This window comes from Coccinella septempunctata, chromosome 2, assembly GCF_907165205.1.
Source record: "Coccinella septempunctata chromosome 2, icCocSept1.1, whole genome shotgun sequence".
Lineage (NCBI taxonomy): Eukaryota > Metazoa > Arthropoda > Insecta > Coleoptera > Coccinellidae > Coccinella > Coccinella septempunctata.
Genome location: NC_058190.1, coordinates 23,075,709 through 23,103,150, shown reverse-complemented (window position 1 = coordinate 23,103,150; position 27,442 = coordinate 23,075,709). Strand labels below are relative to the sequence as shown.

The 27,442-nt window shown below is 34.2% G+C and overlaps 1 protein-coding gene across 7 annotated transcripts in view; it reads right to left on the bottom strand.

The window, feature by feature from the left end:
* LOC123307918 (coiled-coil domain-containing protein 66) overlaps positions 1–19,948 on the bottom strand; it is a 51,109-nt gene extending 31,161 nt beyond the window's left edge. For 4 of the 7 annotated variants that reach the window (XM_044890406.1, XM_044890407.1, XM_044890408.1 and 1 more), the window contains exons 1-4: positions 19,744–19,948; positions 13,816–14,001; positions 4,188–4,304; positions 237–407 (exon numbers count right to left, since the gene is read on the bottom strand). In XM_044890406.1, coding sequence (XP_044746341.1) covers positions 237–407; positions 4,188–4,304; positions 13,816–14,001; positions 19,744–19,845 — 576 coding nt within the window. In that variant the 5' untranslated portion in view covers positions 19,846–19,948. Of the gene's footprint in view, positions 1–236; positions 408–4,179; positions 4,305–13,815; positions 14,002–14,069; positions 14,211–19,474; positions 19,638–19,743 lie in introns of those variants that run through there. The other 3 variants (XM_044890412.1, XM_044890413.1, XM_044890411.1) reach the window with 3 other exon arrangements.
* Positions 19,949–27,442: the final 7,494 nt, after the last annotated feature.

Genomic DNA, 27,442 nt, shown 5'->3' with positions numbered 1-27,442 from the left:
TTAGCGAAGGCTAGCGTACGAGACAGATATAAAGGCTGACCAACCACCGAATGCGAAGTTGAACTTAGCTAAGTTTTAGCTAAGTCGATCTCGAAAACCGAAATAAAGGTTTGCCCCACTTTGCTGAGCTCATCGCATTCAGGTGGCAGTGAGCCTAAAAATGCTCCACTTGCAAAACTCCAGAGCTTCAAAATACTTTCAATAAATCCAATAATCCACCAATAATCGAACCTTACCTTCGATTTAAATTTTGATGATGTATCGTTTAGGTAATCACTTTTCCGTCTTTCCCTGAGCAATTTCTGCTGTTGCTCATACTCTCCAATACCAAGAAATGGCTGGGACTGCACTCTCAAATTGTTGGGGCTGTACTCTCCGTACCGGAGCATTGCGATGTGTTTGTCATCCTAAAACATCTTTAATTGAGCAGCATATTTGGTACATATATTTATTTTCTCTAAAATAATAATTTCATGTATTATCTCTTCCGACTGCTAATTTTTGATCCGGTATCACAATTGTTTGTCTCAGTTCGATATGGTGAATCGGCGATTATAGTTGATCTACAGGCTTAATAGTACGCTTCAATTTTATTATTTATGTTAGCGAACATCCAAATGAAGACAGATAGGAAGTTTGAATCACAAGTACTTTTAAAACTTTTATGCTTATTATTACTCGAAATATCGGCAAATTTTAAAAAAATTAAAAAATGGTTTTCGGTCGGGTTGGTAATAGAGGGTGTTTTTTTCAACTGCATGAGAAGTTACGATGGTTGTTGTCTATGGTTTAACAGTTTCGAATTCTAAACTGTGTTGACATTTATGTTCTGTACGGTTTGGCAATTTATCATGAATCGTTTAACGCCAAAACGTCGCTTCCAAATTGTGGAAATCTACTTTGAAAAAAAAAAAAAATCTGTTCTTGCTCATACTGAGCAAGCAGTTCTTGCACTACTTTCACTCTTCTCGATCTATGTAATCGTATTTGAGCTACAATATTTTTAAACGTTATTAAATTATTAACAATACTTATAACTGTTCATATATCACTTCAGCGTCTGGCGCATATCACAGCATTTTCATTGCATATCCACGAGTCCTGCAAGGTGCATGGAAGTTGCAGGTATTGGCACACCAGGAGGTGCTTCATTGCCTGGGATTCTCCGCATTCACATGCTTCCTATTCCGCATATCCCCACTTCAAGAGGTTGTTCTTGCATCTCCCCATTTGACACCGGAGTCTCTTGAGGGTTTTTCGGATGCCCCAGTCCAGGTCCGATCTTGTAGGAAATTTTTCTTTTGGGTTTCAGGTTCGGATATTATTATCTGCTAAGTGCTATTTCCTCCTTGGTCGCAGTTTTAAAGACTATGAGGGGCTGTGTAGACTGTATAATATTTCGCCTTGATTTGATTCTGGCCACTGGTGATCATTGTTGATGCATTGGATGGTTGGTGTCGTTGCATTGCCTGCTTCATTCGGCCATGGCTAGGGTTTCATTCCGTGTTTGTGATGGTGCAATTCCGGCTAGCATGTAGGAGGGTGTGCATGTCAAGGATGGTGGGTTTTAGATAAGATCTCTAAAACTCTGGTGTATTCACTGATTCGATTTTGTTTTTAATTTCGTGGGGATATGGGATCAGTTTCGTTTTACCCACTGCAGGTAGCGCTGTTCAGAATTTGACAGAGCATTGTCAATTGATATTTGAAAATAATTTGAATACTTTACTACGACTTACGAATATGTTGTATTCATAAGCTATTATTGGTTTGTGAAAATGTATTAGTTTCGAGAAAGGGGTGTAGAACATTCATTTATTCAACATGTCGTTCAGTTTTCTGTATGGACAATCAAGAACTACAGCTAAGAATTCGGTGTTGTTGGAATTTGAGGCAGAACCGAATCAGATGAACGAACATTCGGGACGGATATTGTTTAGTTTTATGGCAACTTCAGCAATATTTCAAAGAAACTGTATTGGAAATACGTAATGTGAATTGTGAAAATGTATTGAGAATCAGAAATACATCCATGTATTCGAGTCTGTTCTTCAAATATTCTGCAGGAGTTGCTACAGTGAATATTCCCTTTCCGTCAACTGTGTTTTATTAAAATTATATTGAATAACCCCCCTCACGAATTCAATTTGTCAAACGGAAATTATCTTGAAGGAAAATAGTAAATTCTCCTTCGAACCCTTATTCGATAGTGTAGAAATATTGACAGATTTGTTTTTACAAAGAAAATTAAACTATAAATCACAAATACATAATCCTTAACAGCTGACAAAATGGGCCAGTTCATATTTTGCACTCGTTGATCGATATTCGATATATCAACGCAAAACAAAATAAAACGGGAGATCATTGGACTTCCTTTGGTAGAACAAGGATAGAACGAAGCAAATGACATGGTGGCGCCGCCACGAAACTGATCCCATATCCCCGATTTTCTGAAATGTTGATGTTTGCAAAAAGTGACAAGTGCACACACCAGTATTTTAGACATCTTAGTTTTAGATATCCCGTTTATTAAGAGAATATTATACTGCACGGGTCAAGGATAGGGTCCGGTTTTTTGGCGTTTGTTGATCTTTTCATTTACGGGGGACTCATATTAGGCTGCAGAGTAGCAGAGCGCAATGGACGAGGAGCGTGACATTAGTCAGTTTCCGGAGGATGCCATTTCTGGTGTTGACTTTGGCCTTGATTTTATCTTTATTTTTTTTTGTAGATCAGACTGAGGTCTAATGTAACCCCTACATGGGCTGGATTAGGGCAGTGTTGCAGCCTGACTGAGTACCACTCTGTTTGCAGTTCCCTTCGCGGTTATCGGTTATTGAGGTGGAATTAGACTCTGTCTTCGCTTGGTTCGGGCGGAGCTGATTGAACTTATAGTAGTCGCTCAGCCTTGATAGGGATTCTGTTAGGTGCTCTTCCACGTCTGCTAGCACGCTATCTAGGGGAAGGCCATTGTTTTGGTTCCTGCAGCGGCTTCTCGATTCAAAATCATTAACAAAGTAACGTGCATTTCAAAAGAATATTGCTGCTGTATCGCGAATGTTGAAGAAAACGCAGAAATGTCGATTCATTTCCGTTTCCAACTAATCTCCAACTTTTGTTTCCGAAAATTAATCAGCTATACATCAACGACATTTGGTTTCAACAAGGTGGCGCAACTTGCCATATCGTGCGCTTAAACACCTTCTTTATTACAAAATCAATTTGGTGACAGCTTCATCACCATAAGTGGTCCAGTTAATTTGCTCCTTCGTGCGACTTAACAACATCAATTACTTTTTATGGAGCCATTGTCCAGTTGCAGGTTTGTCCAAAGATTTGATGCCCCATCAAAATTTAAAACTGTAATTTTTGAATGGATGAGGTTTAACATTTTGATGGCGGATTAATACATTTTTCCGCCAACCTCATAATAATAGCACTGTTTTACGTGTACGAAATTAATTTTACGTGTACGCTAATTTCGTGTACGAAATTAGCTGTTAATGAACCCTTTTATTGGTTAATTTCCTATTAATGCATTATTGTCATGGGTAATCGAACATAGAAGTATTAAGCAGCTTCCCAAATAATTATTTTATTTGTATGTCGCATTGATTTTCGTAGTACCTAGCGGGTGAATTGGGAATAGATGAATTGTGGAGGTTGCAGAGAAATTATGATATGAGAACGATATCAATGTGATTTACTCAAAATGTCACAACTCGAATATGCCCTCTATAGACTTCTCTAATTGTTCGATCGGCCGCATAAATATCAACATTCCGATATGAACATAGAAAATTTATAAGGTGTCAAATTTGACTAGGTATCGATAGAAAATTTTTGCAATCAAGAATTCCCATTCAATTTAAAATGTGGTCGACAGAAAAATCGTTTATTAATTGAGCGATTAATGATCTCAATCATTAATGGACTTTCCTGCAACTGGACGTATGTTAAGTCATTGGTTTATAGATTTCAAATTATTCAGGATTTGCAATGTTTATTGAATTTTATAAGCCAGGGAATTCAAGACCGAAGGTTCAACTATCTATATGAGAAAAAAAAAGGGGAAGTGGCCTCCTCTTCACTAAGCGGAATGCTTACTGACTAGCTCTACGATGATTGCCGGAATATTGTTGATGTAACGACGATTTTCAGTGTAAGTAAACTTACTTGCTTACCGATCTACTCATCAATGGACTCTCCAGACTGGCTACTTGATCTGCGAAATCTCTCTTCTTTTTTTCATTATTGTCACTGAAATGACTCAGATTAAGTTTTTCCACTGGATAGGGGTCCTGAAAAAAGTAGGGTTGAAATAAGAGTATACATATATATTCTTTTGATACAGAGCATTATAATTTTCAACAGCAAACAATAATTATAGCATGCGTATGAGATACAGTTTTAGCAGAGGCTAGCGTGAACGGAGTACAATACAATTTGGTGTATGATACAAGAGCTTAGGGAAAAACCCCAGTAAAAAACCCTTTCTCCCCATGATTATAGTGGATTGAAAGGAATGAAATTGTTTACGAAATAAGCTGAAATATTTTATATTAGGGCATCTCGCACTGCAAAAATTGATCCTTTCTCCGAAAAAAGTTTTTTTATTGATTACGTTTTGTGTTTAACCCATATGGTCCCATTGTACTCATTTGGGTACAGTTGATCACCTACAGGTAAAATGTCCCTCTGATGGCATCTACCAGTTTGCATCAAAACTGCATCAATACCGTAGTGTTCTATGATGTATAATGAGCGAGTCTAGAAGGTTTTCAAACAGGGGTAGCTGAATCTCGAACTCATGAAACATATTTTGTACAGCCAAAATTTTTTTCAATTGTCAGTGATAGTTCGTGTCCACTTTTTTGTATTATATATCACATTCAAGTTCAGTAAAACTTCTCTTGTTTTCAGCAAAAAACGAAAAACAATTACGATGTCGGCAATGCTTTCTTCGATCAATGCAATGTTATCCTTTGTATTGAGCGCGACTGTTTCATAAAGTTTCACAATGTTTAACTAATAAACCATATTATATAATATACCATACATGTGGAATAAAATGAAATTTCACATAATATCATTTGTATTGCCTGAGACCTCACGAGTGCCCAGTGTACTCGTTTGAGTTCATATTTTTTTCCGAAATCACTACTTGATTTTTCCTTCGAAAATGAGTCTAATGTGTCTTACTCATCTCATTCCATCAGTATATAGTGAAATTTATCGAAATAAAGAGAAAAAAATGTGTGGGACCATATGGGTTAATGATTTTCCGTATTTTGTCACATTTCGTGAAAGGTTCTGTTTCCTGGCACATATTAGAATTAGAAAAAAAAACCTGTTGATACTCTAAGATTATAACGATAAAGAGTGTTCAAGAAAATGTAACCTCGCTGTTCGCCTAACCTATTGATACTTATAGCGATAATAATAATAATAATAATAATAATAATAAACAATCTTTATTTTGAGGAAAAACTCACAATTGAGTGTTTAAACAAAATAGTGTCAGCAGAAAAAAACAAACTCATCCAAAGTTAGAAATTAATATAACTATTAATATCATAAGGTTCCAAATCGAGTAACATTCTGTGAATTGCTTTTTTGAAATGTCTCAGATCTTCAATTGTCTTCATAGAACTGGGGAGTTTATTGTAAAATTTTATACATCTGTATAAAGGACCTTTTTCGGATATTGTGAGCCTATGTATGGGATACGTATAATCCAATGATCTTGTTGGATAAATATTCTTTTGTTTGAAATTATCGAAAATATCCCTATTTTTGAAAAAGAACAATAATATTTCCTGTATGTATATTGCAAAAACAGTGAGAATTCCAAAACTTTTAAATTTACCTTTGCAACTTTGTCTATAATCCATTCCTAAAATAATTCTCAAGGCGCGCTTTTGACAAATGAAAACTCTTTGTAATTGTTCACTTCCCCCATAGAATAAAATACCATATCTTACCAGGGACTCAAAATTGGCATGATAAACTATTTTCATGGTGCTTTTATCGAATTTGTCTTTTAATACCCTAAAAGAGTAGAGCACCGAGCTCAGCCTATTAATCAATTTTATTATATGTTCTTCAAATGATAATGAACCTTCCAGAATGCAGCCTAAAATCTTGGCCTCCGTGCAACAGGATAAGACTTGGTCACCAACTACAACTTCATTAGGTACATCAAAATTAGATTTCGTTGTTTTGAAGAAAATAGATTTCGTTTTGTGTTCATTTAGTTTGAAGTTATTCTTTGAGAACCAGTCTTTAACTTTACAAAGTGCTCTATCCAACCTCGATAGCAAACCTTCGAGATCTCTGGCTTTTATCAATAATTTGGTATCATCAACAAAAATAATAACGAATAATTCATCATCTACTATTTCATTTAAATCGTTTATGTATATCAAAAAAAGAAACGGTCCTGCCACGCTCCCCTGAGGTATACCCATATCTATAATAGAAACTTTTGAATGACCCTTACTCCCATCCTTGCATACTTCCACGATACGTTTTCTATTATTCATGTACGATCTAAACCACTCTAATGCTGGCCCACGAACACCATATGCATCCAACTTCTGCAAAAGAAGATCATGATTTAAGCATGATTTAAGCGATAAAGAGTGCAATGAAGAATACAACCTGGCTTCTGGCTGGTTCTTGCTCACTCACTTTTTATAGCTGTGATTAACAAACGGTGGAATATACCCACTCCCGAAAAAATGCAAATGACCAATTGAGAATCACCTGTTATTTCGTGAATATTGAATAGGTAATAAATACTGTCGAAATGAAGTGTTTCACTCTACGATTACATTCTAGTTTATATTTACGGAGTAGATATGATTCAAAAGTCTGTTTTATATGGGGACCCCTATGATACAGTGCCCGTTAGAGCTGTAACGGTAGCATGCTTTTCTCGGCCAAGGCATGGTAATATTTCGACAAAGAATTCTTTATTTTCATGTTTTTTATGCTAACATGATTATTCATAGCCTCTTTCCTATTTCAATTTTTTCAAGATCACCTGCCACCTTAGGGTTGCAGTGAAATGTAACCCTCTTACCCTCGCTCTTACCAAACTATAAATACTATGCAGGGTCTTCCTGGGTGGGTGGCCCATCAAACGTTTCTGGAGAACGGATAATAGGATTGTTCTGAAAATTTGGGTACTATACGGTTTACATTTCTGATCTATCGGACTAAAATATTTCCAATGTTGGTATATTGCCGCCTATACGAAAAATTACAACAAACTTCGTTATTTCAAATAGGACACTACTTTTCATCTGATATTTTCAGAGAAAATACACAAATGAAAACCTCATGATTTCGGAAATAAAGTCAAATTTCTATTAATGTGGGGGTTTTCAGCGTACGACTTCAGTTGCTATCGAAACATTTCTGCCCTGTTAGGAGTTTCTCATTCATACAAGAAATTCCGTTTGTTAGATAAAATAAATAAGGAATTCTGAAAAACCTCATAAATAAATAAAAACTTATTCCAAGGCAGCCGGTGGCGAAATTTTGAAAATCGACACTTAGGTTATTTTGTGAGAATTGAATGCTTGAAAGTTGTTTTTCTTGATTTCCAAATATCATGTTATCAGGATATGGGATTGCTCTCGCCTTAAATTTTGGGAATGCAATTTAAATTTTCAAAATATTTTTGCCGACTGATGAAAACGCAGGAATTTGTTCTGTACTTCTCATCAATGTCACGTAAGCTTTATTTTCCTGCCATAGAATGGACATTCTATGGCAGACAAATAAAGCACAAACATTTTCTGAAAGAAATTTCCTGCAGACTCGTCAATATTTTGAAACATCGAGTGAGAACGCTGACGAAATATGCCTGTTGATAATTTTTTTCTTAAAAACCGTTACTATAGCTATAAATTACAAGAGACCTTATTTGTTCAAAATGAATCAAGGAATCAAAAATTTGTTTTTCAATGGTTAATGAGAATAGAGAAAAAAGTTTCTTGCGAAATTTTAGTGGTAGCTTGTCCTACCCCTTGTAAATATAGCTCCTCCAATTTTTTTTGCTGCTTTTCACCCCTTATGGTGAGTTTATGCAGAGTACTGAGAACTAATACCTAAGAAGGCGCCCAATCTAATTGTCAGATAGCGTTCACGTGTTTGGCATCAGCCCATGCGATTGGTCCCTTTCTTAGGTATAAGTTCCCAGCAACTCTGCATAAACTCACCAATAGAATTTCTGTTCTGTTTCATTTCTATCAGTTTTTTGGATTCTTGTAAAAAAATTAAAAATTGCTTTTCAGGTGCTACCTTTAGGGCGCTGTATCCAAGCAGAGGCTGCTAAAAATTTATATCCCCCACACTATTTTTTGACAAGGAATTTTCCCTTAAATTCTGTCATTCACTCACTGTATATGAAAATCTAATTCGAGTTTTCTCAGGTTATCAATGCAGTTCCTTACGTATCTACAAAACTAGAAACAAGCTGAATGATAATCACTGTAGAGTGATAGCGAATGAATTGTTTCCCATATAGCTCTTTATGATAAATCGTTAATGCTAGAAACACCTGGTTTCTAAACTCGTACAACCAAAAAACAGAGTAATTACACTATTCAACAAGGGTTCTCCCACCTAAGAGATTTATATTTTTTTTGTTAGGTATTCCTCACCTTATTACAAAAATAATAGTACTTAAGTTTGTTTAGCTCCCGTTATCAAAATAAAAGACATGCGTGAATTGTCCATGTTCGCACTTCTGTACCCTACGATACTTCATAAAATAAACAAACTATTGTAACAAGTTCAGTTTCTGGCAGCATTGAATGACTTTAAAAAAGAAGCCTGGTTGTCCTTTGTAGAAGTGACCAAAAATTTTCTTGGCAATCACAAATTTCCGCAATATGTAAATATCGTCAAAACGATGTTACAAGCTCATCAAAAATGGGATACAACATGTCCCACCTAAGAGATTTATATATTTTTTGTTAGGTATTCCTCACCTTATTACAAAAATAATAGTACTTACGTTTGTTTAGCTCCCGTTATCAAAATAAAAGACATGCGTGAATTGTCCATGTTCGCACTTCTGTACCCTACGATACTTTATAAAATAAACAAACTATTGAAACAAGTTCGGTTTCTGGCAGCATTGAATGACTTTGAAAAAGAAGCCTGGTTGTCCTTTGTAGAAGTGACCAAAAATTTTCTTGGCAATCACAAATCTCCGCAATATGTAAATATCGTCAAAACGATGTTACAGGCTCATCAAAAAATGGGATGCAACATGTCCTTAAAGCCCGTTTGCAACAGCCGAGAATTCTCTGGAGAATTCTATACAAAATTCTCGCAGGAAAACGGCAGAGATTATTTTGAATGCAACTGAACAGAGAATTCTACCGAAAGTGCGTATGCAACGGTATATAATTCACGGCGCATGAATTTTCGAGCAAATTCTCTAGAGAATTCTCGGCTGTTGCGAACGGGCTTAAAAATACACATTTTGCAATCATATATTAATTTCTTTCCACAAAATATGGGAGCCGTAAGTGACGAGCATGGAGAGCGATTCCATCAAGACATCGCGTCATTCGAAAAACGCTACCAAGGCAAAGGGGAACCCTCTATGCTTGCTGATTATTGTTGGTCCATCGTTAGAGAAATACTGGAGTTGTCCTACAGCAGAAAAGACAAAAGATCTAAGCGATCGGAATCTTTTACACCATTGCAAATATTATAATGCATTGTTTTTGTTAAAAATCATGAATATAATTATTAAAAAACAACAAGAGCTAACTTCCACTTTTTATTTATCGTGCGTTTATACCTTGGCTACGCAGATTCAAAATATATATATTTTCCTTAGGTGGGAGAACAAAGCTATAATTTTGTCGATCAGTGTTATTTTTTCTCGGAACCACGCTCAAAAGGTAGACCCCCTGAAAATATGGGCCCTTAATATTAATGTTTAGATTGTCCGCATTTTCTTCTGATTTTTATAACTAATGAACGATAAGTTGCATTGCAATATCCTTTCTATATTTCGTAGAGAATTCAAGGCTTTACAAAAAAAGTCTGATGTCGTTTTTCGATAATGGGCAAGTTTCCTAAAACTCCAAAACCGAATTTGAGATTATTTATGGAAAGCCTTTTCTACTAGTTATTCAACACGTAAAAGATTCGTTTCAAAATTCAGACATTTCAGAAATACACCCTTCGAAACTTCGACTATGGAAAGCTTGTGACGTAGAATGCCTTTATTAAAGTTTAGTAATTTTTGTTAATTCGACAACACTGGAACCGATCAAGAAGATATCCACAGATTACAAAAAATTGTTTCTGTAATCTGTGTCTTTACCTTCTTAAAACCGATGACATTTTGCGTCATTGTGTGTTTTTCTTGTCAAATGTGAATAATGTGATCATCAAACTTGATATTTATTACATCTATGGTGATCAGAAAACTTTCATGACCATTACTGACACAAATGGGCGTTGCCGGATTGTAAAAATGACGTAGAATGTTCACAAGAGCACTTCTGAAATCAGAATTTTCGTTATCGAATACAGACAAAATGCAATATGTTAAAATTCGAAAAAAATATATTTCGAGATATTTGAGTTATAAGGATTTTTATGACATATATTTTGAAATTTAGGAAAATTCCCCATTGAACTCAGTCGAAAGTTATTCAAAGTAAAGTTCAATTTACGCCTGTTATTTTATAAACAAGCTGATCGGACATTGTTCTTTTCATCGTCTTGTAGACGCTGTTGCCAAATCGTAAACTCCGGACAAAACGATTTAAATTTTAAAACCCCATATTTGAAGGATGATTTTGAATAGTTTCCGCGGTGCAGTGCACCGCATCACTGCATATGCAGTGATAACCCAAACTGAGGAGAATTTCCCATTTCAGTATACCATGGAGATCGTGCGGACATCGTTGGTCAGTAGCGATAGACCCGTTTCGCTCTTGTTTGAGCTCGTCAGTATCACATAAGTCAACCAAATGATGCCGACTGAATGAAGCAGAGGACCTTTTGTTGAAAGCCAGCAGCGGCATAGAAGTTTTAAATAAATCGATTTAGATGTTACATGCTCATTTATATATTATACTACGAAAAAAAGAGTCGATTATATTCAAGCACTGTACCGGCCCTAAAATAAAGTTCTTTTGTTCCCTTTTGTTGTTCTACATCCAAAGGGATAATCTATAATAATATAAGAAAAGTCGAATGATTGGAATTAGAAGCATTCTTCTTCAAATTAATATGATAAAGAAAAATTCTATTATTCGAATACAACTCCCTCATTCACAAAGCGAAGCTGGCCAACCATATACACACAAAATGAGTGGCCAGAAAGTACCATTAGATACATAAGACATTGAGAACAGACAGAAATGGATCATTATTACATCAGAACTATTGAATGTGGGTGTGTAACTTCTTGACAATTTAAATTAATCGCTATATGATAGATGATATCACTGCATGATTGGGCAATTACGTAAGATATCTTCGTAAAGATAAGTATAGAAGAAATAGTTTTGTCGACGGGGAATAAATCCATTCCATAGAAAAGTTCAGCACCTTTTGCTTGCAAACGCTCGAACTCACTGAAAACCATTTTTCTTTGATTCTATCTGTGTTGCCTTAATCTTTCACCAATCCTTCGAATGTCCACGGTTTCAAATCCGATTGATATGATGAGAAATTTATACTAAGTTTTGACTCTATTGAGAAATTTTTCCTTATTTTTTTTCATTATATTTATGGTTGCTTCATTGTTGCAACTCATTACAAAAAATTGAGACAGAAATATGATAAAAAATGAGGAATGATTGTATTTACGACAGGGCGAGTCTTTGACTTGTACATATATTTTCATTAGAAATTACTTTCTAATTGAAGTTTGTGTGAATATCAATTTACTAGGTGCAAAGTCCTCTCTGGGGGAAAAACACATTAGTTATTTATGTAAATCCTTTCATTTTGAGGTTATATTATATCCAGGTCAGTTTATTCATTCTCCGTTCCTCGATGTAAACAAACAAAAGTGTATGAACTTTTTATTTACAAAAATTGACACTAGGGGGCGTATCGCATGTTTCGAATTCCCAATAGGTACCTACATCAACAATTTAAGTGCTTTTGATACATATATGCTTACACGATGTTCGATGAGAAATGAATCAGTTTTGAAAAGTAATTTCATCACAAGTCACTGCAAAGATTTGTGGTACTTATTCGATTGTAGAAATGAATACAGCTTTTGAAAATTTCATTTACGAACGATTCCTGCTCGGTCGCGAATACGATTTAGTCCAATGAAATACAAAGGTCAGAGGGGTTAACTGCTTCTGAAAATCCTAGAAGTAATTTGAAACACTTTATTGGGTCTATTTTCAGCCTTGTAAAATAATCACAAAAAATTCGAAACGAAACTGCATTGCACTTAATGTCAGAACATAGTCAAGCAGATTTGTTTAAAAAATTATATTGATTAAATCAGGGAATCGACTGAGAAAAATGGATTGAAAAATTATACAGTGCGATCCACCTCGGTGCGCTTTCAGTTATACTGAAAATATCCTAATACTTTATAATTAGAAAAGGCAGGTTATGAGTTATTGGGATTCTTATGAAAAAAATAGTGAAAATGCACTTCTTTTAATATTTTTGCTGGGGTGGTTTTTTCAAGAATATCTTTACCATTTTCAATTTTTCTATTATCTAATATTACAACTCTGCTGTCTGGAGCTAAAATGTAGAGGGTGTAATTCGAAAATTTTGAGTTTTGATGCGAATTCGGTTTGTCCAATTTGATTGTCTCGTCATACACACCTTGTACATTTTAAGTCCAAACAGCAAACAGTTTCGTAATACTACATAATGGAAATTTGAAAATGGTAAAGATTTGTGTGACCTCCCGTTTTCATATTTTTTTTTTTCATAAGAATCCCAGTACCCATTGGTATAAAACCCAAGGTATGGTACACTGTTGAAATTACCATCAAATTAGTTATCTAAAGACGCAAAGATAAAAAGGATATACTGGGTGTGCCATTTGAAATAGGAAAATGGTAGGCTATTTCCGGTTTAACCCGAAGATGCAGAAGTATGAAAATATATGAGGAGAAAGTTTATTGCCGAAAACCCCAACATGTAAATTTTCAAAAACAAATTGTAATCACGGTGAATCACTCTGTGTATGGGTTTCTTTTTGGAAGATTGATCTAACTACCGTTTCTTATTGAATAATTTATCACTATCTGACTATCTTCCATCAAGTTGAAGTAGATTGAAAATGCTGTCGTTTTATTTAGCAAACTCTGCGGTAATCTAAAGAAATATCCTGTGTTCATATTTTCATCTCAATAAAATGCAACAAAACTAAAACACAAATTTAGGTGATTATAATACCGTAACATCGAATAACATTTTCGTCACACTTTTTCAATAGAAAAAATTAGATAATAGTACACAACTGCAGAACTTTTTGGCCACTATCATCAAGTCAGACTTTTTCAGCATAGAATAGTACTGTTACATCCAAAATATAATTCAGATTTACGTCACAGTTTGAAAACATATGCTCCACAAACCCAAGTTTTGATATTTATTTAACATACTTTTTATGGGTCATCGAACGATAGTTATGATAACATCAACTATTTATTAGTATAATAAAGATCATCATCTCAATTATCAGTTCACTTTACGCAGCTATATACGTGCAGCAACAACGATTTCGACCAAACCAAAACCCTAGCAATTTTCTTGCAAAAAGTAAATTACACTCACCGATTTTTTCTCCTTTTCCTCAATCTGCCGATGATTTTCCTCCTGAAAGTTTTCACTATCGTAATTTTCCTTGCCCCGTCCTTCTACTTGATCTGTTCCGCTGGAATCATTCAAATATTTATCGTTTGAGATGATTTCGATCCCTGGAACTGGCCCCTCGACCTCATCATCTTCAGCATGATCATACTGAAACAAAGCGAGTGATAAAAAACGTTAAAATAATCAACGTTTTTCTCATTTCTATGTGAACTTACGATTCACAAGGCGGAAGCACGTTTGTATTATGTAAAATCTGAACAAGAAAGGATCGCTTATGGATGACAGAAAACTGTTCACCCTGTCATTCGGTCTCCTTAGTGGAAAAATCAATATGAGACAGTTAGAAAACAGGGGAGGACTCAGAGGTTCACGATGTCGCGAAAATACGCTGTAGTGCAAAGCGATCGTTTCAAGAGTATTCAGAGAGATACATAGATACATAGTGTATTGTCAAAGGGGAGGATGAATTTCAACGACATACATTGCAGCGGTTACGGATGAACCATATTTGTTGAATTTTACAAGTTTTATTATCCATATAGTGGGTGTCCAGATTTGACGTTAATGCATTTCAGGAGGTGCTTCTAGAGGTCAAAATATGCAGAACTATCGATATCAACTTCGGTCTCAAAATGCACCCCACGGCTAGAGCCTCGTACAAATCCCCAAAATCCAGTAAAGCGATAGTTTTGTCGAAATTGGGCTGAGAACTGAATCGTCCGGAGATAAAAAACTTGCCTCAAAATAGCAAATAACAATTATCAATTAATAAATAGCAAGTATTAGTTGAATGTCCATTTCTCAATGGTAGATTTTATGAATCCAAGAAACAAATAAATAATGAGTTGGTCAACTCAACTCCAACTTCTTCCGTTAATTGAACCATATTTTCTTATTATGCGAAAAATTTGCAGATAGAAGCGCATCGGCCTGTCCGGTCTAACTTCTGTCAAAACGAATATCAAAACGTACGATAGATGCTATTTGTACATTCCATTCACTTTTATAAAAGCACTCGATTGGATATAAAATAATTTTCTTGAGTTTTTGTAACTAGAACGGAGTAAGGTTGGCACTCATGAAATATCGTTGATGTCAAAACTACGTTGCCAAAACTAATATAAATTAATACCACAGAACACAAATAATGTTAATAATTCAAAAATGCCAAAATTGATTGAAAAAGAGAGAAGACATAGTATCAGGAAGTGTTATTTAGAATTGGGGGCCGCTCATTCAATTAGTAATCCTGATATTCTAAAATCTATAATATAATATATCAGAAGGCATCTGATATAATAATAATGATAATCAGAAAGATTGTGAATAAAGAGGATGACGAAGAGGTTCTTCCTATGGGTAGACCCAAAAAGGTGGTGGCATATGAGGACTTTATTTTTAGAAAAGACCTGCAACAGCAAATTTGGAATATTAATTTGAAAAATGAACACTTCAGTATTGACACAGTACTTGATTATGCTAATGGATTTAGAATAATTAGCACAGGAAATTTTGATGTCGTCCATTCTCCACAAGAAAGCCATAATATAGTACCATAGTATTTAAAAAAAATATTTAATCTAAAATAAATAATCCAAAAAAAAAAGAAACCATTGTATTCGAACATAATTCTTATCGACGAGTTCAACTGAGGAAAGGGCAAAATAAAAAATACAATGCAACCATTAAAACATGAACAAATTGTTTGATTTTATTTATATTGTTCAGAACAATATAGAATAAATGCGCAGTAAATGTTCAAAATGCCCACCATTAACCTCAATACTTTTTCGCATCAAGGTTGGTACCCTAGCAAAAAGATATTTTTGAATTGTTCCCATTGCTGCTCCAATTCACGTATTCCTTCGAATGTACCCATAAAAAATCTAGGGGATTCAAATCCGGAGACCGAGCTGGCCAGTGTACAGGTCCATTCTCGGCCACTCCATGTCTTATAATAAATAGCACTTAAGGACGGATCGAACACAGACATTTATGGAGAATTTGTCTTGATGGTTCAACTCTGCATTTGCATGCGGGTTTTCGTCTGCCTAAACGTGGATATTATGAAAATTCATCACACCATATTGTTCGAGAAGTCAGCAGTCAACTGCTCTGTTAACCAATAACAGAATTCCAATCTTGCTGGGAAGTCTCCAAGTGTTATGGCTTGAATCTTTTACAGGTGATATGGACAGTGTATTCGACTTCAACGTAGATTGAACTGAGATATTAGGTCATCAAAAAATTGAACTTCTGAATCCTATTATTCAAGCTATGCAAGTCTAGATTCTTTCACAAAGCTTTGTCAGAAAAATACAAAAATCAAATTAATTTGTAAGAAATCAAATTTTGCTTAGGTTTGTTATGATGTCTGTGAGTAATTGGGGTATTAGGTTTATTGAACTGTTGATTGGTGAATTGGGATTTTTATTCAAATTGAATCTTCAACGATACCTAAAGATCTCGATACCACTGTTTTACACTCTTACCTAAGAAGTTTATATAAAGCTGTATGCCCGAAGTATCAAAATAAACGAGTAAAACAAAACTTTAAACTAAATTACATAAATCTAACGTTGTCTTTACCCAAATCGGTGATATCGTTTGTTCAGCTTTTGTTCACCTTTTAATTGTCTTGATCTGAATTTTCTCTTCCTTTATCTCTTTATCTGGTGAAAATATTCATTAAAGGGAAGGAGCTTGTTAGACCAAAACACAGCGTTAGGCATAAGTTTGGCATAAAATTAATATTTCTTTAAACAATAACGTGAAATGAAAACTCTAGAAACCGTCAAGTGATTTTTTAATTAGCCTCCTTTTTCTGGCAATAAAATTGATTGTTTTTCTTCAACCCTATTGTTTTTCAAATGGAAACGTATAGGGTGTCCCAAAAAAAATTAAAAAAGTGACATCTTCCGAGCTAGAGCAGATGCCTTAGAATTGAAAGTTACAGGTTACAGAAGCACTTCTCAGGATAACATAAGGAAAATAAATTGAAAAAAGTGAAGATTTGTATCAACAGGAGTTGAAATCATCACAAGTTGTGCATTTTCTCAAACAAGAAAAAATTCAATATAATTTGAAAAGTACATGGCTTAGATTTTTTCAAATATTTTTCTGGTGACTTAACCTGTTACCTGCTTGACGTCGACTTCTGGAACACCTTGTCTATCATGTGTGGACTCGTTGGGAAGCACACGGTAAATGGAAACCCATAACAATCTTTGTATTTTTTAATTTAGTGGGAATAAAAAGAAAGTCTCTTAAAAAAAAAATTAGAATAGTTTCCCAACCAATAACTCAGAATTAAGACGCTGAAACCGAGGCTGAAACACGTTAATTGGGTTCCGATTGTAGTGTAATGATACTTGATTTTTGACAATAAAGATCATTGGAAACCTCCGAAAGTGCTCCAGATCGAACGTATTTTTGGATTAAACTATTCTGCTTTTTTGAACCGAACTGGTTACAGTACATTTTGTGATTAACTACTGTCTCATATAGAATCAAGCCAACGGATTTTAATTATCTTTTTGCATTCGCTTGTTCTCTTCTCTTAAATCAACATACCTAATTATACTGATTGTATTTCTTTGAAATTTTTAGCCTTTTTTCATTTACTCATTCACTGTATTATTTTTGATACATCGGCTACAACGAACTGTGAACTCTATTTTCTTGTTTTGAGCTTGGCTAATAGTTGTATAATAGTGTATTTCTGGACTCCATCATACTTGAATGGTTTACTGTAAGTAATTAAATGAATAATAAACTCGGTTTTAATAACTTGTTGGTGCTAACACCTTAGACAACTCTGAAATCTTTTTCTGAGTAGGTACTTGGGTGTGTTGGCTATCTTTCCTTTTCTACAAGAATACTCTTTACAACATTTAACAGTACAAAAACAATTTTGAAAGCAGTATTAGGATCATGAAAGGTAAGTTATAGAGAGAATTAATTTCATGATATACCAACATACATACTTCAATACTTATATTGAATGTGACACAATTATGATTACAATTACATAAAAGACCTAATGGAAATGGAATTCAATCCTTGTTTCAAAAAATGTAGATATATTTTTCTCACATTCACAAGCCATTGTGCTCATAGTAAAAAGTAAAACTTGATGGATTGAATTCCATAGTCATGAAAATATGAAGTAGTAAAAGTATTATGCATATAGGTGTAATTTGGAGAATACTCCAGAAGCAGTGATTCAATCTCGGATTCAATATAATTCCAACATATTATTTTTTTACTCAACGGAACATAAAATATTGATATGATCTTCTCATATTATTTCTCTACTGTTCTGGGAGACGTCTTATCACTAATAATAGATGATTCTATTTCTGATTTATGTGAACTTCATACCTCTAGCACATAAAACTCAATAAGGCATCACAGATGGTTCTACGAGTTCATGCAGGTACAACATTTCTATGTTTGGTACCTCAATGATATCCTTACAGGCGTTTGCGGATGATATAAATTATTTGATCAGGTCAGCAAATATTGCAATATCTACTGATGAGGCAGAAAATATACTGAGCATTGTTGGGAATTGGTTATCTGATCACAATCTGGTTCTAAATGTGAATAAAACACAGTGCATGTACTTTCATAGTGAGAGATCCAAGTTGACTTTTCTAAGAACCATTGTTGTCTCCGATGATCATATTAAGGTGGAGGACAGCGTTAAATTCCTCGGAATAATCCTCGACAAACATCTAGAATGGTGCCCTCACACAGAAAAGCTTAAAGGAAGACTTAATATTGCATGCTATACCTTGTTCATGCTTAGATGTAATTTTGATTTTCATTTTCTCTGTATTCTGCAAATTTTCATTCTATACTCTCTTATGGAATAGTTTTCTGGGGGAGTTCTTCATTTATGAGCGATATCTTCATTATTAAAAAAAAAGCTCTAAGAATCATGTTACATCCAGGTTTCAGAGAATCATGTAGAGGTGTATTTATATATATTGATAAACTCTTCTCAGATTGTTTCTGTACTGTTCAGGGAGAAGTCTTATCATTAATAAACTGTTTTGAACAACTGGCTTATTGCGAATGCATCCTTTTTTTGGTAATATCCCTGAACAGCAGTTTTACTGAATATTTGATGATATACATTCACTCTTTTGCACAATACTAAAAATATAACACTATGAAATGCACTATTTTAAGGACAAGAACTTTTGAATGACCTAGGAACATATTGTGTAGTTAGAACATCTTCAATAATATCAACACTATGAACAAAATATTTTTATCCGGATATATGGGGAAGCCGTAATTCGAAACAATAATATTGTTACAGGAATGATACTCGAAGAACCTAAGAAGAGAATGATGAGAAAAATTCCTGTAGAGCAAATTTTCTCAATTGAATTGGACATAGTCAATAGTGTATGGGGGTACTTTAAAGAAAGATGCCATTAGTACTAAGTAGACAAGATTTTATATCCTCTAGATGTAGAATTTAACACAGTTTAACAAAGTGTTACTAGAAATCTTCAATTCTGCCAACTAATTCTTTATCATCACGAAGGGAACACTTTTTGATGATCAATCAAAAATCATCTCAAAGGAAATGAAAATTTCTCACCAAGAGTTTGTTCAGAACAGATGCACAACTGCCCAACCGGAAAACTCACGATAAACTGAGAAGATAATGAAATACGCTTTTGACAAGATGAAGTAGGAACCAATTAGCCTCTTCAAAGATTCAAAGTGAGCATCCAAGCTGAAAGACAATAGGCCAATTTTGTGCTGATTAAGGAGTACTTGAAGTGTCACTTGATTATGGTCCGCAAAAGATGAGTCCCTTGTACAATGAGGTATAGAAACCAAAAGCTTAAATGAGACAATACTTACTTTTTCCTTCATGTCAATTAACTCCAGTCCTAATTTCTTCTTATCTTCATAAAGTAAGGCCTTTTGTTTATGTAGTAATTCAATCAAATCCTTGTTTGACATCTATATCAATTCCAACACTATTTACAATACAAATATAAAATGAACGTCCAGATCTTTCAGGAGAGTAGTGGACGCATAATAATTAAGTATAAACAGAGACAAACTCTGGTATTGTATAGTATAAACAATTTTTGAATCTTCACACGCCGTTAACTGACGTTTATTCAAGTAATCCACTGAAATGAAATATTCATAGAAAAGAATCAAAATGCAATGAGCCCACAATGAGTGAGCGTTTTTCAATGATAGAAACAAAATGACTTGGATAGAATATGATAGGTTGAGCGTAGTTTTTGATATTTACAATATAGATCCTCGAGGCAAAAATGAATCTGGCGATTCAAGTTCAACTTCAAGACACCTGGTGGCGACATTTATAAAACCGACAAGTAGGTTAGGTACGCTGTTTTGCTTTGGGTTCGTACATTCATCAAGAGTTATTTCGTTATTTGTGAGAACTGAGTCTTTGGAAATTGTGTTTCTGCTTTGAATATACATATTGGAGTTTTACTATTCATAATTAATTACCCTGAAATGTCTAAAATGGTCCATTGTGCTCGTTTTATGTATGTAATACGTAGTTGAGCCAGAAGGAATGTACCTTTCCGTTTGTTTTTCTGATTCTGAATATAAAACCAAAGAGGAACCTCTTTGATAATACTCTTCATTCGGTTCATTCAAGAATTAACATCTCAGGCGGTTGTGGACAATCGAAAATTATGTTATTCACTATTCACTGATACTTTGTTGCAGCATTAAGATTGGTATGGGGAATAAACACAGACCCATGGACATTGACCGATTTCAAGTGTTTGAACAGACTGATGATATTTTGAATTTTGTGCGGTGTTATTCAAGATTTGGGTTTTCGAACGAATTCAGAAAATAATGATATCAATTTTGAATAATGCTTTATGTTCTCTGAATTGCAGTATGACCTCAGACCTAGCCTACTAGAAGGCTCTATAGTGCAGTAAGCAGATACCTATAGCAAAGGAGTTCAAAACCTATTAAAAGGGGATGAAGTGGCGTGTGGCGATACCGAAATGACCGGAGTACTTCCGATATAATATTGCATGGGTTTGATTTGAGAGACCTTACCGCTTAACAGGGTTGAAGGTCAGGTTGTTGGAATAAAAACCACTTCTCAGACCATTGCCGACATGTTTCGATTTTATTCTAAAATCTTCTTCAGGGCTCTAAAATGATTACAAGATTTTTCAATTAATAACACTTATAAATAAAATGTGTTGGAACATACAATGGGACAATACATCAGTATACAATAAATGAATAAAAATCACATTAATGTCTGCATATTACAATGCATAGACAAATTCCAAACTGAAAATACGAAAATTGAGAGAAACATTGAATATAATTTAGCTCAGTATACAGGTACCCGATTTAACATTAAAAAAGGGGGGAACAGTTACTTACAGTCTTTTTGTGGTTTTATAGTCAAAATCATGAAAGATATGAAACACATAACACTCTTAGACAACATCAAACGAGAATTTAACCAAAAATTGGACAAATCGGAAACAGACTGCTGTGATCACACATATGTTATAAGTAAAATTGAATTGTGTTTTGATCTACCGAGATGACATTGACGTTCAATATTAATAATTCGTTCAAGTTATTTTTCTTTTCATTTTGTTGATGAGATAGTAATAGGCTGTATTCAAACTATCAATATCTGTTCTCCTGTTAATGGATTTTTCATCCTGCTTTATAGAGATCATTTCATGTAGTAACCTTTTTTTTAAAATTTTTTGGTGTCCTAATATTTTTATTGAGTCGATGTTAAAATCAAAAGAATGGAGTGTATCTGATACATGTTCTGCTAAGGCGGTGTTGTTGTCTTTTTTCTTTTTTAGAGGGTTGAGTATGTTGAGGGAATCTCTTTCATGCTCGGAGATTCTGTCTTTAAGATACCGACCTGTTTGTCCTACATATGTAGACTGACAATCCTTGCAACAAATCTTGTAGATCACATTACTCAATAATTCTTTTGGAGTTGTACTTTTTATTTTTGTGAAAAGCTTTCTGTTGGTGTTTTCAGATCGAAAAGCTACGTCGACACCAAGCGATAAAATATTTCTTCTTATCTGCTCAGATAAACCTTCAACGTAAGTCAGGGCGTAAAATTTTTTGTTTTCAATCATATTGTCTTCTTGAATTTGTTCTCGACTTTCTCTGTAAATAATTTTTTCTATGATTTTGGTGGGATAATCATTTTTCTGTAAAATAGCTTTTATTTGGTTTAAGTTGTCTCGGTGAAATTCAGGAGAGGACAGTTTCAGAGCTCTATTTTTCAAATTATTGATAATATTAATTTTTTGTGTGATGGTGTGCTTTGAATTAAAATTTAAAACTCTGCCTGAAAAAGTCGGTTTTCGATACCAATTATATTTTATTTCATTGCCATGTCTTATCAGCAAAACGTCGAGAAAAGGTAAGGTGTTTTCCTGTGATTCGACTTCAATGGTGAATTTCAATCGTGGATGTACGCTGTTAAACACTGTGATGGTCTCTTCCACTTTATCGTCCGGTATCGACGTGCAGATATCATCTACGTATCTCTTAAAAATAGGTATGCAGAAAGAAAGTCGGCCTAGAGCAATCTTCTGAACCTCTACCATCACGATGTCAGCCACTACAGGAGCAAGACAATTTCCCATCCCTAGTCCAAAAATCTGTTTATAGTATTTGCCGTTAAAGACGAAAAAACTGTTCTCAACGCAGAAATTGAAAAGCTGTAAGAAGTCTTGAATTGTTAGGGTTGTATGTGGCTCGATTTGACTCCATTTACTCTCTATCAACTCAATGGCAAGATCAATAGGTATATTTGTGTAAAGAGATGTTACATCCAGAGAAACAAGGACATAGTTATCTGGGAGGACTATATCCTTTATACTATCTATGAATTCGAAAGAGTTTCTCACATATCTTTCATCTTTGTCGAAGGCATAGGACAACAGATTTGATAAGTATTTAGTTGAATTGTAGAGGGGACTTCCAATATAGGCAACAATTGGTCTCAAAGGATGACCTTCCTTGTGTATTTTTGGAAGAAAGTAAGCTTTGGGACATAAACCATTATTACATCTCAAGAAATCATAAGTGTTCTTATCTATCTTTCCCGATTTGTGTAACGAGTATAATATCTTATTAAGTTTTGTTTGAACCTTTTTGGTAGGATCTTCGGCTAATTCACAATATGTTGTGGTATCATCTAAAATATTCAAAGCTTTAGAAATAAAATCATCCTTCAACATAGCTACCGTTGTTTTGCTTTTGTCAGCTTTTGTGATGATTATGCTTTCATTAGTTCTAAGAAAATGTTTTGTTTCGTTGTACCACTTAATAATTGACCTGTCGTAGCTTCCCATATTATAAGATCTTGAGTTAATAAAATTTGTTATTAGATTTATAAGGGAATTTCGAACTAAATTTGTGTTTTCTTCATCTTCAGATTTAGACAAGATATATTCAACATCTATAATTAATTCCTTCAAAGGAAAATTACTGTTTGTATATGGTAGGTTAAATTTTTCTGACATCGTGATGGTAGAGGTTCAGAAGATTGCTCTAGGCCGACTTTCTTTCTGCATACCTATTTTTAAGAGATACGTAGATGATATCTGCACGTCGATACCGGACGATAAAGTGGAAGAGACCATCACAGTGTTTAACAGCGTACATCCACGATTGAAATTCACCATTGAAGTCGAATCACAGGAAAACACCTTACCTTTTCTCGACGTTTTGCTGATAAGACATGGCAATGAAATAAAATATAATTTGTATCGAAAACCGACTTTTTCAGGCAGAGTTTTAAATTTTAATTCAAAGCACACCATCACACAAAAAATTAATATTATCAATAATTTGAAAAATAGAGCTCTGAAACTGTCCTCTCCTGAATTTCACCGAGACAACTTAAACCAAATAAAAGCTATTTTACAGAAAAATGATTATCCCACCAAAATCATAGAAAAAATTATTTACAGAGAAAGTCGAGAACAAATTCAAGAAGACAATATGATTGAAAACAAAAAATTTTACGCCCTGACTTACGTAGAAGGTTTATCTGAGCAGATAAGAAGAAATATTTTATCGCTTGGTGTCGACGTAGCTTTTCGATCTGAAAACACCAACAGAAAGCTTTTCACAAAAATAAAAAGTACAACTCCAAAAGAATTATTGAGTAATGTGATCTACAAGATTTGTTGCAAGGATTGTCAGTCTACATATGTAGGACAAACAGGTCGGTATCTTAAAGACAGAATCTCCGAGCATGAAAGAGATTCCCTCAACATACTCAACCCTCTAAAAAAGAAAAAAGACAACAACACCGCCTTAGCAGAACATGTATCAGATACACTCCATTCTTTTGATTTTAACATCGACTCAATAAAAATATTAGGACACCAAAAAATTTTAAAAAAAAGGTTACTACATGAAATGATCTCTATAAAGCAGGATGAAAAATCCATTAACAGGAGAACAGATATTGATAGTTTGAATACAGCCTATTACTATCTCATCAACAAAATGAAAAGAAAAATAACTTGAACGAATTATTAATATTGAACGTCAATGTCATCTCGGTAGATCAAAACACAATTCAATTTTACTTATAACATATGTGTGATCACAGCAGTCTGTTTCCGATTTGTCCAATTTTTGGTTAAATTCTCGTTTGATGTTGTCTAAGAGTGTTATGTGTTTCATATCTTTCATGATTTTGACTATAAAACCACAAAAAGACTGTAAGTAACTGTTCCCCCCTTTTTTAATGTTAAATCGGGTACCTGTATACTGAGCTAAATTATATTCAATGTTTCTCTCAATTTTCGCATTTTCAGTTTGGAATTTGTCTATGCATTGTAATATGCAGACATTAATGTGATTTTTATTCATTTATTGTACTGATGTATTGTCCCATTGTATGTTCCAACACATTTTATTTATAAGTGTTATTAATTGAAAAATCTTGTAATCATTTTAGAGCCCTGAAGAAGATTTTAGAATAAAATCGAAACATGTCGGCAATGGTCTGAGAAGTGGTTTTTATTCCAACAACCTGACCTTCAACCCTGTTAAGCGGATTGGTTATAATATTGCATTATTGCATATCCTCCATATGTATGTATTATTAGGTCTATGATGCCTGCGGTTCAAAATGTTGACGTTGAACAAATCGTCGGACAAATCACCCTGTAGACTCCCAATCAAGCCCCCTAGCCGCAAACCACACCTTGTTATAAACTTCCTTGAGTAGTGTAAACTTCTCCTAAAATCCGACGATCTCCTTCGGAATCACCCTGTATTTATGCTTACAACCCAAGAAACTTTCAATGATTTTGTGAGATTTGCTCTCGTTTTTTAAATCTTTATATTTATTTTACATCACAAAAATTGAAAAACAAGAAACAAAATAATTGATATCAATAATGTCAGTTGTATTTTGAAAAATTAGGATACATCAAAGTGAATAGAGAGAAAAATGTTAAAAACATATGTTACATTTCCATAAAATAAAACACCTTTTATGAGATTTTCTTTTATAATTTTTCTGTGGACAATCTCTTTAGAAAGACCAGCAGTAATCTGCCATCATGTGACAATACCATCGACGCTGATACTTTTCTTCAATCTCTTTTAGATCCTGGTGAAACCGCTTTCCCTGTTACTCACTATAATTTCCTAAATTATCCGGAAATTTATCCAGATGATTGTGAAGATAGTGTGATTTGCATAAAACAAAGATGCAAGAAAGGCAGAGACCCTTTCTCTGTGGGTATTTCGTTTATCCACTTTGTTGACCAAGTAATAATTTAACCATTTTCACATCCACATCGGCCATTGATGCTCCGAGTAATAAATTTTTTCAAAAACTGATTTCACCATTTTTGAGTTTTGTTGAATGCTCGACCGGAATTGATGCAAATTTGTTTCCATTGTGCAGACGCGTTTGAAACTTCTTTTACAACGGTAAATGAAAAGGCTCTACACAGAGGTTTGTATTCTTCTAAACCAAGGGTCTTCAACCTATTAGTAAGATTGTGCCATATTCATGATTTATATTGTTCTCGGGGGCCACATAGATGGATACATTAATATTAGACGGAGCCACTCACCTACTTTTTACTTCCTTTCACGATGAATTTTTGATTCGTGAAATTTTCCATTTTTGTTGGATTTTGTTACATTATGACAGCCCTAGAACCCCATCTCCAACGATAAAAATGAACCTATATTGTGTTTTTTTTATTCAGAATGTTTAAGTATTCCTTCTCCAGAAGATAAGTCAGTTCAAAATAGCCGGCCAAGGAAATTGATGGCTAAAATAGGTACATAGAGGAATGACTAAAATATCCTAATAAAATTTATTTTCTCTCTATACTAGAGCTCCGAGGATCAAAATGAACTATTCAGTTTAGTATGAAGCGCATATTCCTCATTTTTCAAGTTCAAAATGGCCGGCCAAAAAAATTGTTGGATAAAGGAATGTATCAGAACGTACTCAGAAATTTTTTCATTCATTTTTTTTCATTCTGACAGCCCTCTAACCCCACCTCCAACGATCAAAATGAACCGATATTCTGTTCCCGATGGAACGCATGTTCCTATTTTTTTTCTAAAATTTAAAACTGCCATCCAAAAAAATTTATTGAATGAGTACATGGAAAAATAAATTTTCTTGGTCATTTTAAATTTTCAAAAGAAAAATGATTGTAGACAGAATACCACTTCGTTTTGATCCTTGAAAGTTAGAGCTCTGGGGCTGCCAGAAAGAAAAATAAATTTTTCTGAGTACATCCGATACATTTCCCTATCAATTTTTTTGGCCAGCCGTTTTACATATTCGAAAATCGTTCATAGAATAGTGGTGGTTCATTTTAATCGTTGGAGCTGGGACTCTAGAGATTTCAGTATGAAAAAAAATTATTTTATTTATTCATCCCTCTATTTACTCTATCCATCAATTTCTCGGACCGTCTATTTTGAACTCCCCGGGAGTAGAAATCCGTTAACTATTCTGAATAAAAAAAAAGAAGTTTTATGAAATTATGTATTATATACCCTAATCTATAACCCTTGGTGAGAAGTCACTCCATCCCTCCTTGCATTTACCTAGCTTATTATTCGCTTCGGCATTCATTCTAAATAAGGGAAATTGCAGCATTGATATCAGACATACGGTATTGACCGTGGTGGAATAGTCGTTCTTGAAACTGTACGCCCAGGTAACATCATTACGGTGTATAAATAAGGTTGATTTGATTGATAAATGTTTTTTCGATTATGATTTTTTTAAATCGATTTGGTGGTAAAAGATGGATCTGCCGACAAGGTAGATCGCTAGGCTTACTCTAGTCTATAATCTATCCTCCGATAAACTAAACCAGGTATGGATAGCAGCATGTGCTGCAATTATAAAATGAAATATCTAAAATTGAAACATATCTTGCAATTTAATAAAATGAAGAAAAAAATCTCTTCTAAAGTTGAATTTATTTATTTATTTATTTATTTTAACGGACATGCCAATTTACGAATTATTATCATTATTATTATTAAT